We start from the raw sequence: 15,159 nt of genomic DNA, 5'->3' as shown, positions 1-15,159 counted from the left end.
GACCACACAACTACTGACCACAACTACTGACCACAACTACTGACCAAACAACTACTGACCACACAACGACTGACCACAACTAGTGACCACAACTACTGACCAAACAACAACTGACCAAACAACTACTGACCACACACATACTGACCACTCCTACTGACCACCAACCGCCAACCGCCAACCACAACTACTGACCACACAAAAACTGACCACACACCTACTGACCGCACCTACTGACCATACCTACTGACCACAAATACTGGCCACACAACTACTGACCACACAACTACTGGCCACACACCTACTGACCACAGCTACTGACCACAACCACACATAATGACCACACCTACTGACCACACAACTACTGACCACACCTAATGACCACAACCACACAACTACTGACCACCAACCACAGACCACAACTACTGACCACAACCACTGACCACACCTACTGACCACAACTACTGAACACCAACCAGGTAGCCTAGTGGTTAGAGCATTGGGCCAGTAACTGAAAGGTTGCTAGATTGAATCCCCAAGCTTACAAGGTAAACATATGTTCTGCCCCTGAACAAGTTAACCCACTGTTCCTAGGCTGTCATTGTAAATAACAATTTGTTTTTAACTGACTTGCCTTGTTAAATAAAGCTTAAATAAACACCTACTGACCACACACCTACTGACCACAACCACACACCTACTGATCACAACCACACAACTACTGACCACAACTACTGACCACAACTACTCACCACAACTAAATCAAATCAAATGTATTTGTCACATGTGCCGAATACAACAGGTGTAGAACTTACTGTGAAATGCTTACTTACAAGCCTTTAACCAAGAATGCAATTCAAGAAACAGAGCTAAGAAAATATTTACAAAATACACTAAAGCAAAAAATATATAAACAGTTTGGGTGGCCATTTGATTAATTGTTCAGCAGTAATTTGGCTTGCGACAGAGCCTGGACTCGAACCAGGATCTCAAGTGGCACAGCTAGCACTGTGATGCAGTGCCTTAGACAATTGCCCCACTCTGACACCGCCTTGTATATAGGTCCTGGATGGCAGGAAGCTTGGCCCCGGTGATGTACTAGGCCGTACACACTACGCTCTGTAGCTCCTTACTGTCAGATAATGAGCAGTTGCCATAGCAGGCGGTGATGCAACCGGTCAGGATGCTCTCGATGGTGCAGCTGTAGAACCTTTTGAGGATCTGGGGACCCATACCAAATCTTTTCAGTCTCTTTAGGTGCAAAAGGCGTTGTCGTGCCCTCTTCACGACTGTCTTGGTGTGTTTGGACCATGTTAGTTTGTTGGTCATTTGGACGCCAAGGAACTTGAAACTCTCTACACACTTCACTACAGCCCCGTCAGTGTGAATGGGGGCATGTTAGGTCCTCCTTTACCTGTAGTCCACGATCAGCTACTTTGTCTTGCTCACATTGAGGGAGATGTTGTTGTCTTGGCACCACACTGACAGGTCTCTGACCTCCTCCCTATAGGCTGTCTCATCGTTGTCAGTGATCAGGCCGACCACTGTTATGTCGTCAGCAAACTTAATGATGGTGTCGGTGTCGTGCTTGGCCATGCAGTCGTGGGTGAACTGGGAGTACAGGAGGGGACTAAGCACAAACCCATGAGGGGCCCCCGTGTTGACGATCAGCATGGCAGACTTGGGGGCGGCCCGTCAGAAAGTCCATGATCCAGTTGCAGAGGGAGGTGTTTAGTCCCAGGGTCCTTAGCTTAGTGATGAACTTTGCGGGCACTATGGTGTTGAACGCTGAGTAGTAAATGAACAGCATTTTCACACCTGTTCCTGTTGTCCAGGTGGGAAAGGGCAGTGTGGAGTGGAATAGAGATTGCATCATCTGTGGATATGTTGGGGCGGTATGTGAATTGGAGTGGGTGTAGGGTTTCCGGGATGATGGTGTTGATGTGAGCCATGACCAGCCTTTCAAAGCACTTCATGGTTACCGACGTGAGTGCTATGGATCTGTTGGGGCGGTATGCTAGTCATGTAAGCAGGTTACCTTTGCTTTGATGATCCTTTACTATGATGGTCTGCTTGAAACATTTAGGTATTACAGGTATTACAGACTTGGTCAGGGAGAGGTTGAAAATATCAGTAAAGACACTTTCCAGTTGCTCCGTGCATCCTCTGAGTACACGTCCAGGTAATCTGTCCTGCCCTGCGGTTGCACATGTAATATGCTGGTAGATATTAGATCAAACGGATTTAAGTTTGCCTGCATTAAAGTCCCCAGCCACTTGGAGCGCTGCTTCTGGATCAGCATTTTCATGTTTGCTTATGGACTTATTTTTTTTATTTTTATTTTACCTTAATTTAACTAGGCAAGTCAGTTAAGAGCAAATTCTTATTTTCAATGACGGCTACCGTCCCTTATACAGCTCGTTGAGTGTGATCTTAGTGCCAGCATCGGTATGTCGTGGTAAATAGATGGCTACGAAAAATATAGATGAAATCTTGGTAGATAGTGTTGTCTACAGCTTATCATGAGGTACTCTACCTCAGGCCAAGAGTGTGCAAAGTTGTCATCAATGCAATGGGTGGTTATATGTGTGTGTGTGTGTGTGTGTATTATAATCAAGACTCAGAGGTGTAAGGTGAAAAACCAGAGGTTAGGAAGCAGGACTCACTCCTTCACTTCGATGGTTTGGTCTTTATCTGCCTGCTTCTTCATTCCGTTCAGCAGGTTAGCAGAGTGCTGCTTCATGATACCAAACATCTAGAGGAGAGAGAGAGAGAGAGGAGAGGTAGAGAGGTAGCGAGAGAGAGATACAGAGAGAGAGAGATGTGGAGAGGTAGAGAGAGAGAGGTAGAGAGAGGTAGAGAGGTATAGATGTAGAGAGAGAGAGGTAGAGGTAGAGAGAGAGAGAGAGAGAGAGAGAGGTAGAGAGAGAGAGGTAGAGAGGTAGAGATGGAAAGAATTTACAAAAAAAACAGAGCAAACTGGAATGCTATTTCGCCCTAAACAGAGAGTACACAGTGGCAGAACACCTGACAACTGTGACTGACCCAAACGTAAGGAAAGCTTTGACTATGTACAGACTCAGTGAGCATAGCCTTACTATTGAGAAAGGCCGCCGTAGGAAGACCTTGCTCTCAAGAGAAGACAGGCTATGTGCACTCTGCCCACAAAATGAGGTGGAAACCGAGCTGCACTTCCTAACCTCCTGCCCAATGTATGACCATATTAGAGACGCATATTTCCTTCAGATTACACAGATCCACAAAGAATTCAAAAACAAACCTGATTTTGATAAACTCCCATATCTACTGGGTGAAATACCACAATGTGCAATCACAGCAGCAAGATGTGTGACCTGTTGCCACAAGAAAAGGGCAACCAGTGAAGAACAATCACCATTGTAAATACAACCGATATTTATGCTTATTTATTTTCCCTTTTGTACTTTAACAATTTGTACATCGTTACAACACTGTATATATACATAATATGACATTTGTAATGTCTTTATTATTTTGGAACTTCTGTGAGTGTAATGTTTAATGTTCATTTTTATTGTTAGTTTCACTTTTGTATTTTATCGACCTCACTTGCTTTGGCAATGTTAACATATCTTTCCGACGCCAATAAAGCCCCTAGAATTGAATTGAATTGAGATGTAGAGAGAGGTAGAGATGTAGAGTGAGAGAGAGAGAGAGGTAGAGAGAGAGGTAGAAAGAGAGAGAGAGGTAGAGAGAGACAGAGAGAGAAGTAGAGAGAGGTAGAGAGAGGTAGAGAGAGACAGATTGGTAGAGAGAGAGAGGTAGAAAAAGAGCAAGAGAGAGGTAGAGAGAGACAGAGAGAGCGAGAGAGACAGAGAGAGAGCGAGAGAGAGAGGGTGGTTAGCAGAGTGATGCTTCATGATGAGAGTTGAATGCTAATAACCCGGTTATCGAGACTTACCGCAATAACCACTCCCCTTTCCCAGGATAAGAGAGAAACTGGTAAATTATTTATATAAACATGACGTGTCCTTAAAAAAAGCTCCTTAGCGTTAAACCATTAGATCTTTGTGAAGAGAAGTGAAAGCCATCTGCATCTAATTCTAGTCCTATATTATGATTCAAGCATGTCATTAGAACGAAGAAGATAGGGGTCCTGGGTGGTGCAGCGGTCAAAAGCACTGCACCGCCTGGTGTTCAATGCCAGGCTGTGTCACAACCAACTGTGGCCGTGAAACCCATAGGATTGCACACAATTGGCCGAGCGCCGTCCGGGACCTTGGCTTATCGTACTCTAGCAACTCCTTCTGACAGGGCCGTGCACCTGCAAGCTGACTCGGGTTGTCAGTCGAACTGGGTTTCACATTAGTGCTGCTGACATCCAGGTCAAGCAGGAAGTAGGTGGTCAGGCGGGTCATGTTTCAGAGAACGCATGACTCCACCTTTGAATAATAATGTAAATAAGGTATCTGGTTTTTATTTTTTATTAATTTGCAAAGATTTCTAAAAACGGTTTTCGCTTTGTCATTATGGGGTATTGTGTGTAGTAGATTGATGAGGAAAAATGATAATTTAATACATTTTAGAATACGGCTGTAGCATAACAAAATGTGGAAAAAGTCAAGGGGTCTGAATACTTTTCTGAATGCACTGTATGTTCTGGAATCTAGAACAACATGCCATAATGCTAAATAAATTAATCTTGGAGCCTTTAATAAGTTTCCTCTGTATATCCTGTTATACTGTTATATCCTGTTTCACATCCGGGTTACAAGAAGTCAAGAAGGCTGAGTTGCAAAGAAAAATAACTTAGATATATAAAAAAAGTAATACAGCCAAGACACTGGCTATAACAACTGAAGAAAAATAACTTAGTTATGAAAAAGTAATACAGCCAAGACATTTGCTATAACAACTAAAGACAAATAACTTAGTTATAAGAAAGTAATACAGCCAAGACATTTGCTATAACAACTAAAGACAAATCCATATCTCTGTCCAGTGTCTGTGTTCTTTTGCCCATCTTAATCTTTTCTTTTTATTATTTTTATTGGCCAGTCTGAGATATGGCTTTTTCTTTGCAACTCTGCCTAGAAGGCCAGCATCCCGGAGTCGCCTCTTCACTGTTTGACGTTGAGACTGGTGTTTTGTGGGTACTATTTAGTGAAGCTGCCAGTTGAGGACTTGTGAGACGTCTGTTTCTCACACTAGACACTCTATTGTACTTGTCCTCTTGCTCAGTTGTGCACCAGGGTCTCCCACTCCTCTTTCTAGTCTGGTTAGAGACAGTTTGCGCTGTTCTTGGAAGGGAGAAGTACACAGCATTGTACGAGATCTTCAGCTTCTTGGCAGTGAATAGCCTTCATTTCTCAGAACAAGAATAGACTGACGAGTTTCAGAAGAAGGTTCTTTGTTTCTGGACATTTTGAGTCTGTAATCAAACACACAAATGCTGATGCTCCAGATACTCAACTAGTCTAAAGAAGGCCAGTTTTATTGCTTCTTTAATCAGAACGACAGTTTTCAGCTGTGCTAACATAATTGCGAAAAGGGTTTTCTAATGATCAGACTGAAAGTGAAAGTGTTTCCTACAACCTGTCTTGATGCTGCTGCTGCCAGATTCATCAGCTCTGCGGTTGGTTCAATTACAACGCCTGGACCCGAAACCAGCTCATTGTGCAAACTGTCTCGAACTTCAAGCTACAGCTCTGACCCACTAAGTTGACTGTGCCTTTAAACAGCTTGGGAAATTCCAGAAAATTACGTTATGGCTTTAGAAGCTTCTGATTGGCTAATTGACATCATTCGAGTCAATTGGAGTTGTATCTGTGGATGTATTTCAAGGCCTACCTTCAAACCCAGTTCCTCTTTGCTTGACATCATGGGAAAAATCAAATGAAATCAGCCAAGACATCAGAAAAAACATTGTAGACCTCCACAAGTCTGGTTCATCCTTGGGAGCAAATCAAAATCAAATCAAATGTATTTATATTGCCCTTCTTACATCAGCTGATATCTCAAAGGGCTATACAGAAACCCAGCCTAAATCCCCAAACAGCAAGCAACGCAGGTGTAGAAGCACAGTGGCTAAGAAAAACTCCCTGGAAAGGCCAGAACCTAGGAAGAAACCTAGAGAGGAACCAGGCTATGAGGGGTGGCCAGTCCTCTTCTGGCTGTGCCGGGTGGAGATTATAACAGAACATGGCCAAGACGTTCAAATGTTCATAGATGACCAGCAGGGTCAAATAATAATAATCACAGTGGTTGTCGAGGGTGCAACAGGTCAGCACCTCAGGAGTAAATGTCAGTTGGCTTTTCATAGCCGATCATTCAGAGTATCTCTACCGCTCCTGCTGTCTCTAGAGAGTTGAAAACAGCAGGTCTGGGACAGGTAGCACGTCTTGTGAACAGGTCACGTTTCCATAGCCGCAGGCACAACAGTTGAAACTGGAGCAGCAGCATGGCCAGGTGGACAGGGGACAGCAAGGAGTCATCAGGCCAGGTAGTCCTGAGGCATAATCCTAGGGCTTAGGTCCTCCGGGAGCAATTTCCAAACGTCTGAAGGTACCATGTTCATCTGTACAAACAATAGTACGCAAGTATAAAGACGATGAGACCACGCAGCCGTCATACCGCTCAGGAAGGAGACGCGTTCTGTCTCCTAGAGATGAACGTACTTTGGTGCGAAAAGAGCAAATCAATCCCAGAACAACAGCAAAGGACCTTGTGAAGATGCTGGAGGAAACAGGTACAAAAGTATCTATATCCACAGTAAAACGAGTCCTATATCGACATAACCTGAAAGGCCGCTCAGCAAGGAAAAAGCCACTGCTCCAAAGCCGCCATAAAAAAAGCAAGACTACGGTTTGTAACTGCACATGGGAACAAGGATGGTACTTTTTGGAGAAATGTCCTCTGGTCTGATGAAACAAAAATAGAACTGTTTGGCCATAATGACCATCGTTATGTTTGGAGAAAAAGGGGGGAGGCTTGCAAGTCGAAGAACACCATCCCAACCGTGAAGCATGGGGGTGGCAGCATCATGTTGTGGGGGTGCTTTGCTGCAGGATGGACTGGTGCACTTCACAAAATAGATGGCATCATGAGGAGCAAAAATGATGTGGATATACTGAAGCAACATCTCAAGACATCAGTCAGGAAGTTAAAGCTTGGTCGCAAATGGGTCTTCCAAATGGACAATGACCCCAAGCATACTTCCAAAGTTGTGGCAAAATGGCTTAAGGACAACAAAGTCAAGGTATTGGAGTGGCCATCACAAAGCCCTGACCTCAATCCCATAGAAAATGTGTGGGCAGAACTGAAAAAGTGTGTGCGGGCAAGGAGGCCTACAATCCGGAGTCAGTTACACCAGCTCTGTCAGGAGGAATGGGCCAAAATTCACCCAACTTATTGTGGGAAGCTTGTGGAAGGCTACCCGAAACATTTGACCCAAGTTAAACAATTTAAAGGCAATGCTACCAAATACTAATTGAGCGTATGTAAACTTCTGACCTACTGGGAATGTGATGAAAGAAATAAAAGCTTAAATAAATCATTCTCTCTACTATTAATCTGACATTTCACATTCTTAAAATAAAGTGGTGATCCTAACTGACCTAAGACAGGGAATTGTTACTCAGATTAAATGTCAGGAATTGTAAAAAACTGTAAACTGTAAATGTATTTGGCTCGGGTTTTTGTAAACTTCCGACTTCAACTGTATCAAAAATGTACTATATGTATATATTTAATTTCATACTCCAGACTTGTCTTGTCTTGTCTTAATATTTCTATATCTCTTAATTCCATTATTTTACTTTTAGACTTGTGTATTGTTAGATATCACTGCACTGTTGGAGCATTTCACTGCACCTGCAATAACATCTGCTAAATATGTGTATCGACAAATGAAATTTGATTTCATTTAGTTTTGAGTTCATAATAAGCTATAATGAGTTTATAAAGAGTTTATAACAAGCTATAATGAGTTACTTAAGAGTTTCTATCAAGCTATAAAGACTTTATAAAGAGTTTATAACAAGCCATAATGAGTTTATAAAGAGTTTATAACAAGCTATAATGAGTTTATAAAGCGTTTATAACAAGCTATAATGAGCTAATAAAGAGTTTATAACAAGCTGTAATGAGTTTATGAAGAGTTTCTAACAAGCTATAATGAGTTAGTAAAGAGTTTCTATCAAGCTTTAAAGCATTTATAAAGAGGTTATAACAAGCTATAAAGAATTTATAACGAGTTTATAACAAGCTATAATGAGTTTAAAAAGCATTTATAACAAGCTATAAAGCATTTATAAAGAGGTTATAACAAGATATAAAGAGTTTATAAAGAGTTTATAACAAGCTATAATGAGTTAATGAAGAGTTATAACAAGTTATAAAGTGTTTATAACAAGTTGATAAAACATAGAAAGGGAGAGATGGAGGGATGGTTCTACCTCTTTTAGTCGTCCAGAGGTAAAGGAAGGTGAGAGGACACTGCGGATCCGTCTCCATGTATCGTCCTCGGCAAAGGACAACGCATCAAACAGCTCACCATTCAGAAACATGAAGTTCTAAAACATGGAGGGCAGTTAAAACAAATCTATGATTTAATAACGATCATTAATAATTAATATTGATCATTCTATTTACATCATATTCACACTATGAAATGAATACCACAAATAATGTATTAATAATATCAGCAAAACTTTTTGGGTTATTATTATTCAGAACGTGTGTGTGTGTATGCATGTGTGTGCGTGTGTGTGTGTGTGTGTGTGTGTGTGTGTGTGTGTGTGTGTGTGTGTGTGTGTGTGTGTGTGTGTGTCTCACCCTGCGGTTGGTGAAGATGTTGTAACACTCTTTAATCAGGATGGTCTTGATCATGCTTTTGTCCATGGTACACAGAACAGGCTGCCTCCCATCATAGATCCTTCACAGAGGAGAAACACTCCTGGCTTTAACCACTATATATACACCTACATGTTACACAGAACAGGCTGCCTCTCATTGTACATCCTTCACTATGGCATTTTGTTGAGTTACAGTCTTATTCTAAAATGTTTTTAATAAATAAAAAACGCTCATAAATCTACACACAATACCCCATAACGAGAAAGCGAAAAACAGAAATACTTTATTTACATACGTTTTCTGACCCTTTGCTATGAGACTCCAAATTGAGCTCAGGTGCATTCTGTTTCCATCATGCTTGAGATGTGTCTACAACTTGATTGGAGTCCACCTGTGGTAAATTCCATTGATTGGACATGATTTATAAGGTCCACAGTTGACATTGCATGTCAGAGCAAAAACCAAGCCATGAGGTCGAAAGAATTGTCCGTAGAGCTCCAGGACAGGATTGTGTTGAGCCACAGATCTGGGGAACATTTCTGCAGCATTGAAGGTCCCCAAAAACACAGTGGCCTCCATCATTCTTTAATCAAAGAACCACCAAGACTCTTCCTAGAGCGGGCCACTCGGCCAAACTGAGCAATCGGGGGAGAAGGGCCTTGGTCAGTGATGTGACCAAGAACCTTATGGTCACTCTGACAGAGCTCCAGAGTTCCTCTGTGGAGATGGGAGACCATTCCAGGAGGACAAGCATCTCTGCAACACTCCACTAATCAGGCCTTTATGGTAGAGTGGCCAGACGGAAGCCACTCCTCATTAAAAGGCACATAACAACCGACTTGGAGTTTGCCAAAAGCTACCTAAAGACTCTCAGACTATGAGGATCAAGATTCTCTGGTCTGATGAAACGGCAGGGACTGGGAGACTAGTCAGGATCAAGGGAAAGATGAACGGAGAAAAGTACAGAGAGATCCTTGATGAAAGCCTGCTCAAGAGCGCTCAGGACCTCAGACTGGAGTGAAGGTTCACCTTCCAACAGGACAACAACCCTAAGCACACAGACAAGACAACGCAGGAGTGGCTTTGGGACAAGTCTCTGAATGTCCTTGAGTGGCCGAGCCAGAGACCGGACCTGCAGAGAAGAATTGGAGAAACTCCCCAAATATAGGTGTGCCAAGCTTGTACCATTATACCCAAGAAGACGCGAGGCTGTAATTTCTGCCAAAAGTCCTTCAACAAAGTACAGAGTAAAGGGACTGAATACTTACGTAAATGTGATATTTAATTATTTTTTTGTTTTTATACATTTGCAAAAAATTCTAAAAAACAGTTTTTGCTTTGTCGTTATGGGGTATTGTGTGAGTAGATTGATGAGGGAAAAAACAATTAAATCCATTTTAGAAGAAGGCTGTAATGTAACAAAATGTGGAAAAAGTGAAGGGGTCTGAGTACACCTACAATCCTACATGGTACACAGAACAGCCTCCCTCCCATCATAGATCCTTCACAGAGGAGAAACACAGACACACATTTAACCACCTCATATAAAACTACAAAGAAAACATTATTCTGGTAGTTGATATTATTAATACTATTCCTCATGGTCACATGACAGCTCGAGCAGGTGATTAATTGAAAGAACATAGTACAGTTGTGAGTCATCCTAGTACGGTACAGCCAACTGAACTCACCCCCAGATTCTCCCGTACTTCTGAAAGCACTCTGTGTCAAAGTTAGTGAAACCCTGCACACAGAGAGGCAGAGAGAGGTAGAGAGAGGTAGAGAGAGAGAGAGAATTAGAGAGAGAATGAGAGAGCAAGTGAGAGAGAGAGAGTGAAATAGAGAGAGAGAGAAAGAGAGAGAGAAAACAGCTGATTCATGCCTGGCCATGCCCAAGGAGGTCATGTAGGTGTGTCCTAAACATGAACAGAGAACACACCTGAAACAGGTGAGGGTTGAGGAGGGTTTGTTATTTTCTATGGTACCCAGGGTCAAGCAACACTTCTAGACTGATCATGTCTCATATTACCTTTTATTTATCTATTGTTCAAACAACCGGCTAGTCCTCTTTTTCCTTCTCAATATATTGTTTTACATGGGAGAAAACTAACACTATTGTTTAAAATATGAGAGAGATGTTTATTCTGAATGGGTACTAACCTTTCTATACTCCATCATTGTGCCAAAGTAAGGTAGGGGTTTGGGACCAGGGACACCCATCTTAGTGAAAACACCATAGGGCCAGTACCCGTACCTGTACACACACACACACACACACACACACACACACACAGACACACACACAGACACACAGACACACACACAGTAACTAGTAATATCTTCTAGAGAAGTCAGAGTAAGTATACTATCCCTGTATATACCCAAGTTATTCTGTATATAAACATGTTACTCTGTATACAGCCATGTTATTCTGTATATAGCAATGTTATTTTGTATATAACCATGTAATTCTGTATATAGCCATGTTATTCTGTACATAACCATGTTATTTTGTATTAAGCCATGTTAATCTGTACATAACCATGAACTTTTGTATATAACCATGTTAAGTCTGTATATAGCTGTGTAATTCTGTATATAACCATGTTACTCTGTATATAACCATGTTACTCTGTATATAACCATGTTATTCTGTATATAACCATGTTAATCTGTATATAACCATGTTATTCTGTAAACAACCATGTTGTGCTGTATATAACCATGTTATTCTGTAAACAACCATGTTGTTCTGTATATAACCATGTTAATCTGTTTATAACCATGTTGTTCTGTATATAACCATGTTATTATGTAAACAACCATGTTAATCTGTATATAACCATGTTATTATGTAAACAACCATGTTAATCTGTTTATAGCCATGTTAGTTCTGTATTTTATCATGTTATTCTGTATTAAGCCATGTTAATCTGTACATAACCATGAACTTTTGTATATAACCATGTTATTATGTAAACAACCATGTTATTATGTAAACAACCATGTTATTCTGTATATAGCCATGTTAATCTGTATGTAAACATGTTATTCTGTATATAGCCATGTTATTCTGTATATAGCCATGTTTTTCTGTATATAGCCATGTTTTTCTGTATATAGCCATGTTTTTCTGCATATAACCATGTTATCATTTTGTCACACCCTGATCTGTTTCACCTGTCCTTGTTATTGTCTCCACCCCCTCCAGGTGTTGCTTGTTTTTCCCAGTGTATTTATCCCTGTGTTTCCTGTCTCTCAGTGCCAGTTCGTCTTGTATGTCCAAGTCAACCAGCGGTTTTTCCCATTCTCCTGCTTTTGCTATTTCTCCTTTTTCTAGTCCTCCCGATTTTGACCCTTGCCTGTTTCTGGACTCTGTACCTGCCTAACTGACCATTCTGCCTGCCTTGACCTCGAGCCTGCCTGCCACTCTGTACCTCCTGGACTCTGATCCGGTTTTGACCTTTTGCCTGTCCACGACCATTCTCTTGCCTACTCCTTTTTGGATTATTTAACATCTGAGACTCCAACCATCTGCCTCCTGCGTCTGCATCTGGGTCTCGCCTGGAGTTATGATACGTTGTTGGAAAAGGACCCGTAAGTAAGCATTTCACTAATAGTCTACAACAGTTAATATTGAGAATTTTCCAGAACATGTGTGGCCATGATACATTTCAGGATAGTCCGCAAGATGAGTGCACTCTATATATGGGTTTGGGTCATTAGACACCATTAGACATGCACCTGTCTGAGGAGGGGACATGACTGTTTGTACTTGTAACAGTGGTTTGGTCTAATATATAGTGTTGCTATGGTTACACCTCCTGGGATTTTTCCAGAACATGGGTGTTCCTTTCAGAGGAGCTAGCAGGATAACATGTCTGGTTATTTCTATGGAATGTTGCTGTGGTCCTACATGCATGCACCTGTATTAGTCGAGAACATGCCTGTATGTTTGAACTATTGCTTTGGCTCTAAAGTTTCCATGCCCTAAAGTGAAACCAATCTAAAATGAGTGCAAGGCAATAAGATAACGGTGGTTTGAATGCCAGAGGGGATGACTCATTTAGAGGAGTTACTACGGGGGTGACGTAAGGAGGACAGCTGTATAAGAAGTGTTCGCCAAGACTGGAAAAGTAGCTGTTTTTATGAACGAGCTCTGCTTTTATTATGTCGTAATAAAAGTCTATTTGAACTCACAGGCTCCGGTATTTGTGAAATATTATTGACTGAATATTTCCACGACATAAACTACGATGCATGTGACAAATAACATTTGATTTGATGTAATACAATTTGATTTGAAGACCTTACACTACAATGAAGGTGATGAGGAGGGCCAGGAGGGTCCAGGTCTCAGCAGAGAAGTATGGTAGAAAACTCATAATCTTTTCCTCCGGTTCGGCTCCCTGCTGCTTCTGAAAACAAAGGCTCCGTTTTCTCTCAGGCTCGTTTGAGTTCACTTGTCTAGTGGTCTGACAGGTTTTGAGTTGTTTTTTTCTGTCCGGTTCTAGTGTGGTTCTTCTGTGCACGCGGCAGATCTCGACTACCGACCATTGCTCTTCTCCGTACTCTGTCTGAGACCGTGCAGGTTGCAAGTGATTATTGTATCAGGTCGGAAAAGCACATCTGTGATGGCAGCTAGAATAAGGATGAGTCACAATGGAATTTGCAGTTCACCTTCAAAATAAGGGTCCAATATTGAAACTGATGCAAACAGATGCAAACAGTGGAGATAATGCCATATTTGGACAAGATAATGCTAAACAAGGTAAGAATGTTGTTATATGAATTAAACAAAAGACAATAAGTAGTTCATTTGACACAAAAAAATAGTTGAAGTTGCACTCTGGCTGTATTATAATTGCATTGGTACATACTTCTATTGCACTGTACAGTGTTACCTCTGGATCTTGGGTCCATGAAATGTGAAGAGTTTACACAAATAATAGTGTCATAGCTGTTATTGCAGGACTTTAACTGTGGGAAATCACTTTCCAATTCCATAAGTAAGGCTTTACATTAAAATATGAATGTTCAATATGCACTCTAGGCTCAATTGTTTGGTGATTTCCCACAGTTAAAGTCCCGCAATAAGAGCTATGATGCTAATATTTGTGTGAACTCATAATTGTAATCCGTGGGTGTCAATGAGTAGGTTGGTACCCCATGTCATGAACCTCAGATCCATAAGGCTGGTACCCCATGTCATGAACCCCAGATCCATAAGGCTGGTACCCCATGTCATGAACCCCAGATCCATAAGGCTGGTACCCCATGTCATGAACCCCAGATCCATAAGGCTGGTACCCCATGTCATGAACCCCAGATCCATAAGGCTGGTACCCCATGTCATGAACCCCAGATCCATAAGGCTGGTACCCCATGTCATGAACCCAAGATCCATAAGGCTGGTACCCCATGTCATGAACCCCAGATCCATAAGGCTGGTACCCCATGTCATGAACCCAAGATCAAGATCCATAAGGCTGGTACCCCATGTCATGAACCCCAGATCCATAAGGCTGGTACCCCATGTCATGAACCCCAGATCCATAAGGCTGGTACCCCATGTCATGAACCCCAGATCCATAAGGCTGGTACCCCATGTCATGAACCCCAGATCCATAAGGCTGTACCCCATGTCATGAACCCCAGATCCATAAGGCTGGTACCCCATGTCATGAACCCCAGATCCATAAGGCTGGTACCCCATGTCATGAACCCCAGATCCATAAGGCTGGTACCCCATGTCATGAACCCCAGATCCATAAGGCTGGTACCCCATGTCATGAACCCCAGATCCATAAGGCTGGTACCCCATGTCATGAACCCCAGATCCATAAGGCTGGTACCCCATGTCATGAACCCAAGATCCATAAGGCTGGTACCCCATGTCATGAACCCCAGATCCATAAGGCTGTACACTGAAGGTATGTTTCAGTCCTGAAGACTATACATCCACAGCGCAATTTGAAAAACATTTTATTTGGTCAAATTAAGAAATTATTTTCTTTTGTTGAATGTATTATATATGTTTAGCATCATAAATTCCCTCCAGGATTTTTGCATGATTGCACAATTTATATCCGTTTGCATCAGTTTCAATGGGTAACCTTTGTTTTGAATCCGAACCGCCGATTCTACTATTGTTGCTCAGGCAAATGTTGTTCACAACACACACACAATAAGGAGATAGGAGGGAGACTGTGTGAGAGGTGAAAGCAAAGCAGGGAGGGAAGGTGAATGATTCACAGAGAGAGCAGGGGCATATTCATTACGGAAACCTTTTAACGTTTAAGAACTAAATGGAAGCACACAGAGCAA

The 15,159-nt window shown here is 41.8% G+C and overlaps 1 protein-coding gene across 2 annotated transcripts in view; it reads right to left on the bottom strand.

Moving 5' to 3' along the window:
• The window catches only part of LOC115178667 (cytochrome P450 3A27-like), a 54,515-nt gene that overhangs the window by 16,537 nt on the left and 22,819 nt on the right, over positions 1-15,159 (bottom strand). For both annotated transcript variants that reach the window (XM_029739934.1, XM_029739935.1), the window contains exons 2-6: positions 10,993-11,086; positions 10,524-10,576; positions 8,812-8,911; positions 8,433-8,549; positions 2,664-2,752 (exon numbers count right to left, since the gene is read on the bottom strand). In XM_029739934.1, the coding sequence (XP_029595794.1) occupies positions 2,664-2,752; positions 8,433-8,549; positions 8,812-8,911; positions 10,524-10,576; positions 10,993-11,086 (453 nt within the window). The remainder of the gene's footprint in view (positions 1-2,663; positions 2,753-8,432; positions 8,550-8,811; positions 8,912-10,523; positions 10,577-10,992; positions 11,087-15,159) is intronic.

Source organism: Salmo trutta, chromosome 38, assembly GCF_901001165.1.
Source record: "Salmo trutta chromosome 38, fSalTru1.1, whole genome shotgun sequence".
Taxonomy (NCBI): Eukaryota; Metazoa; Chordata; class Actinopteri; order Salmoniformes; family Salmonidae; genus Salmo; species Salmo trutta.
Note: the sequence above shows the minus strand (reverse complement) of the source record. Positions and strands in the feature narration are given on the sequence as shown.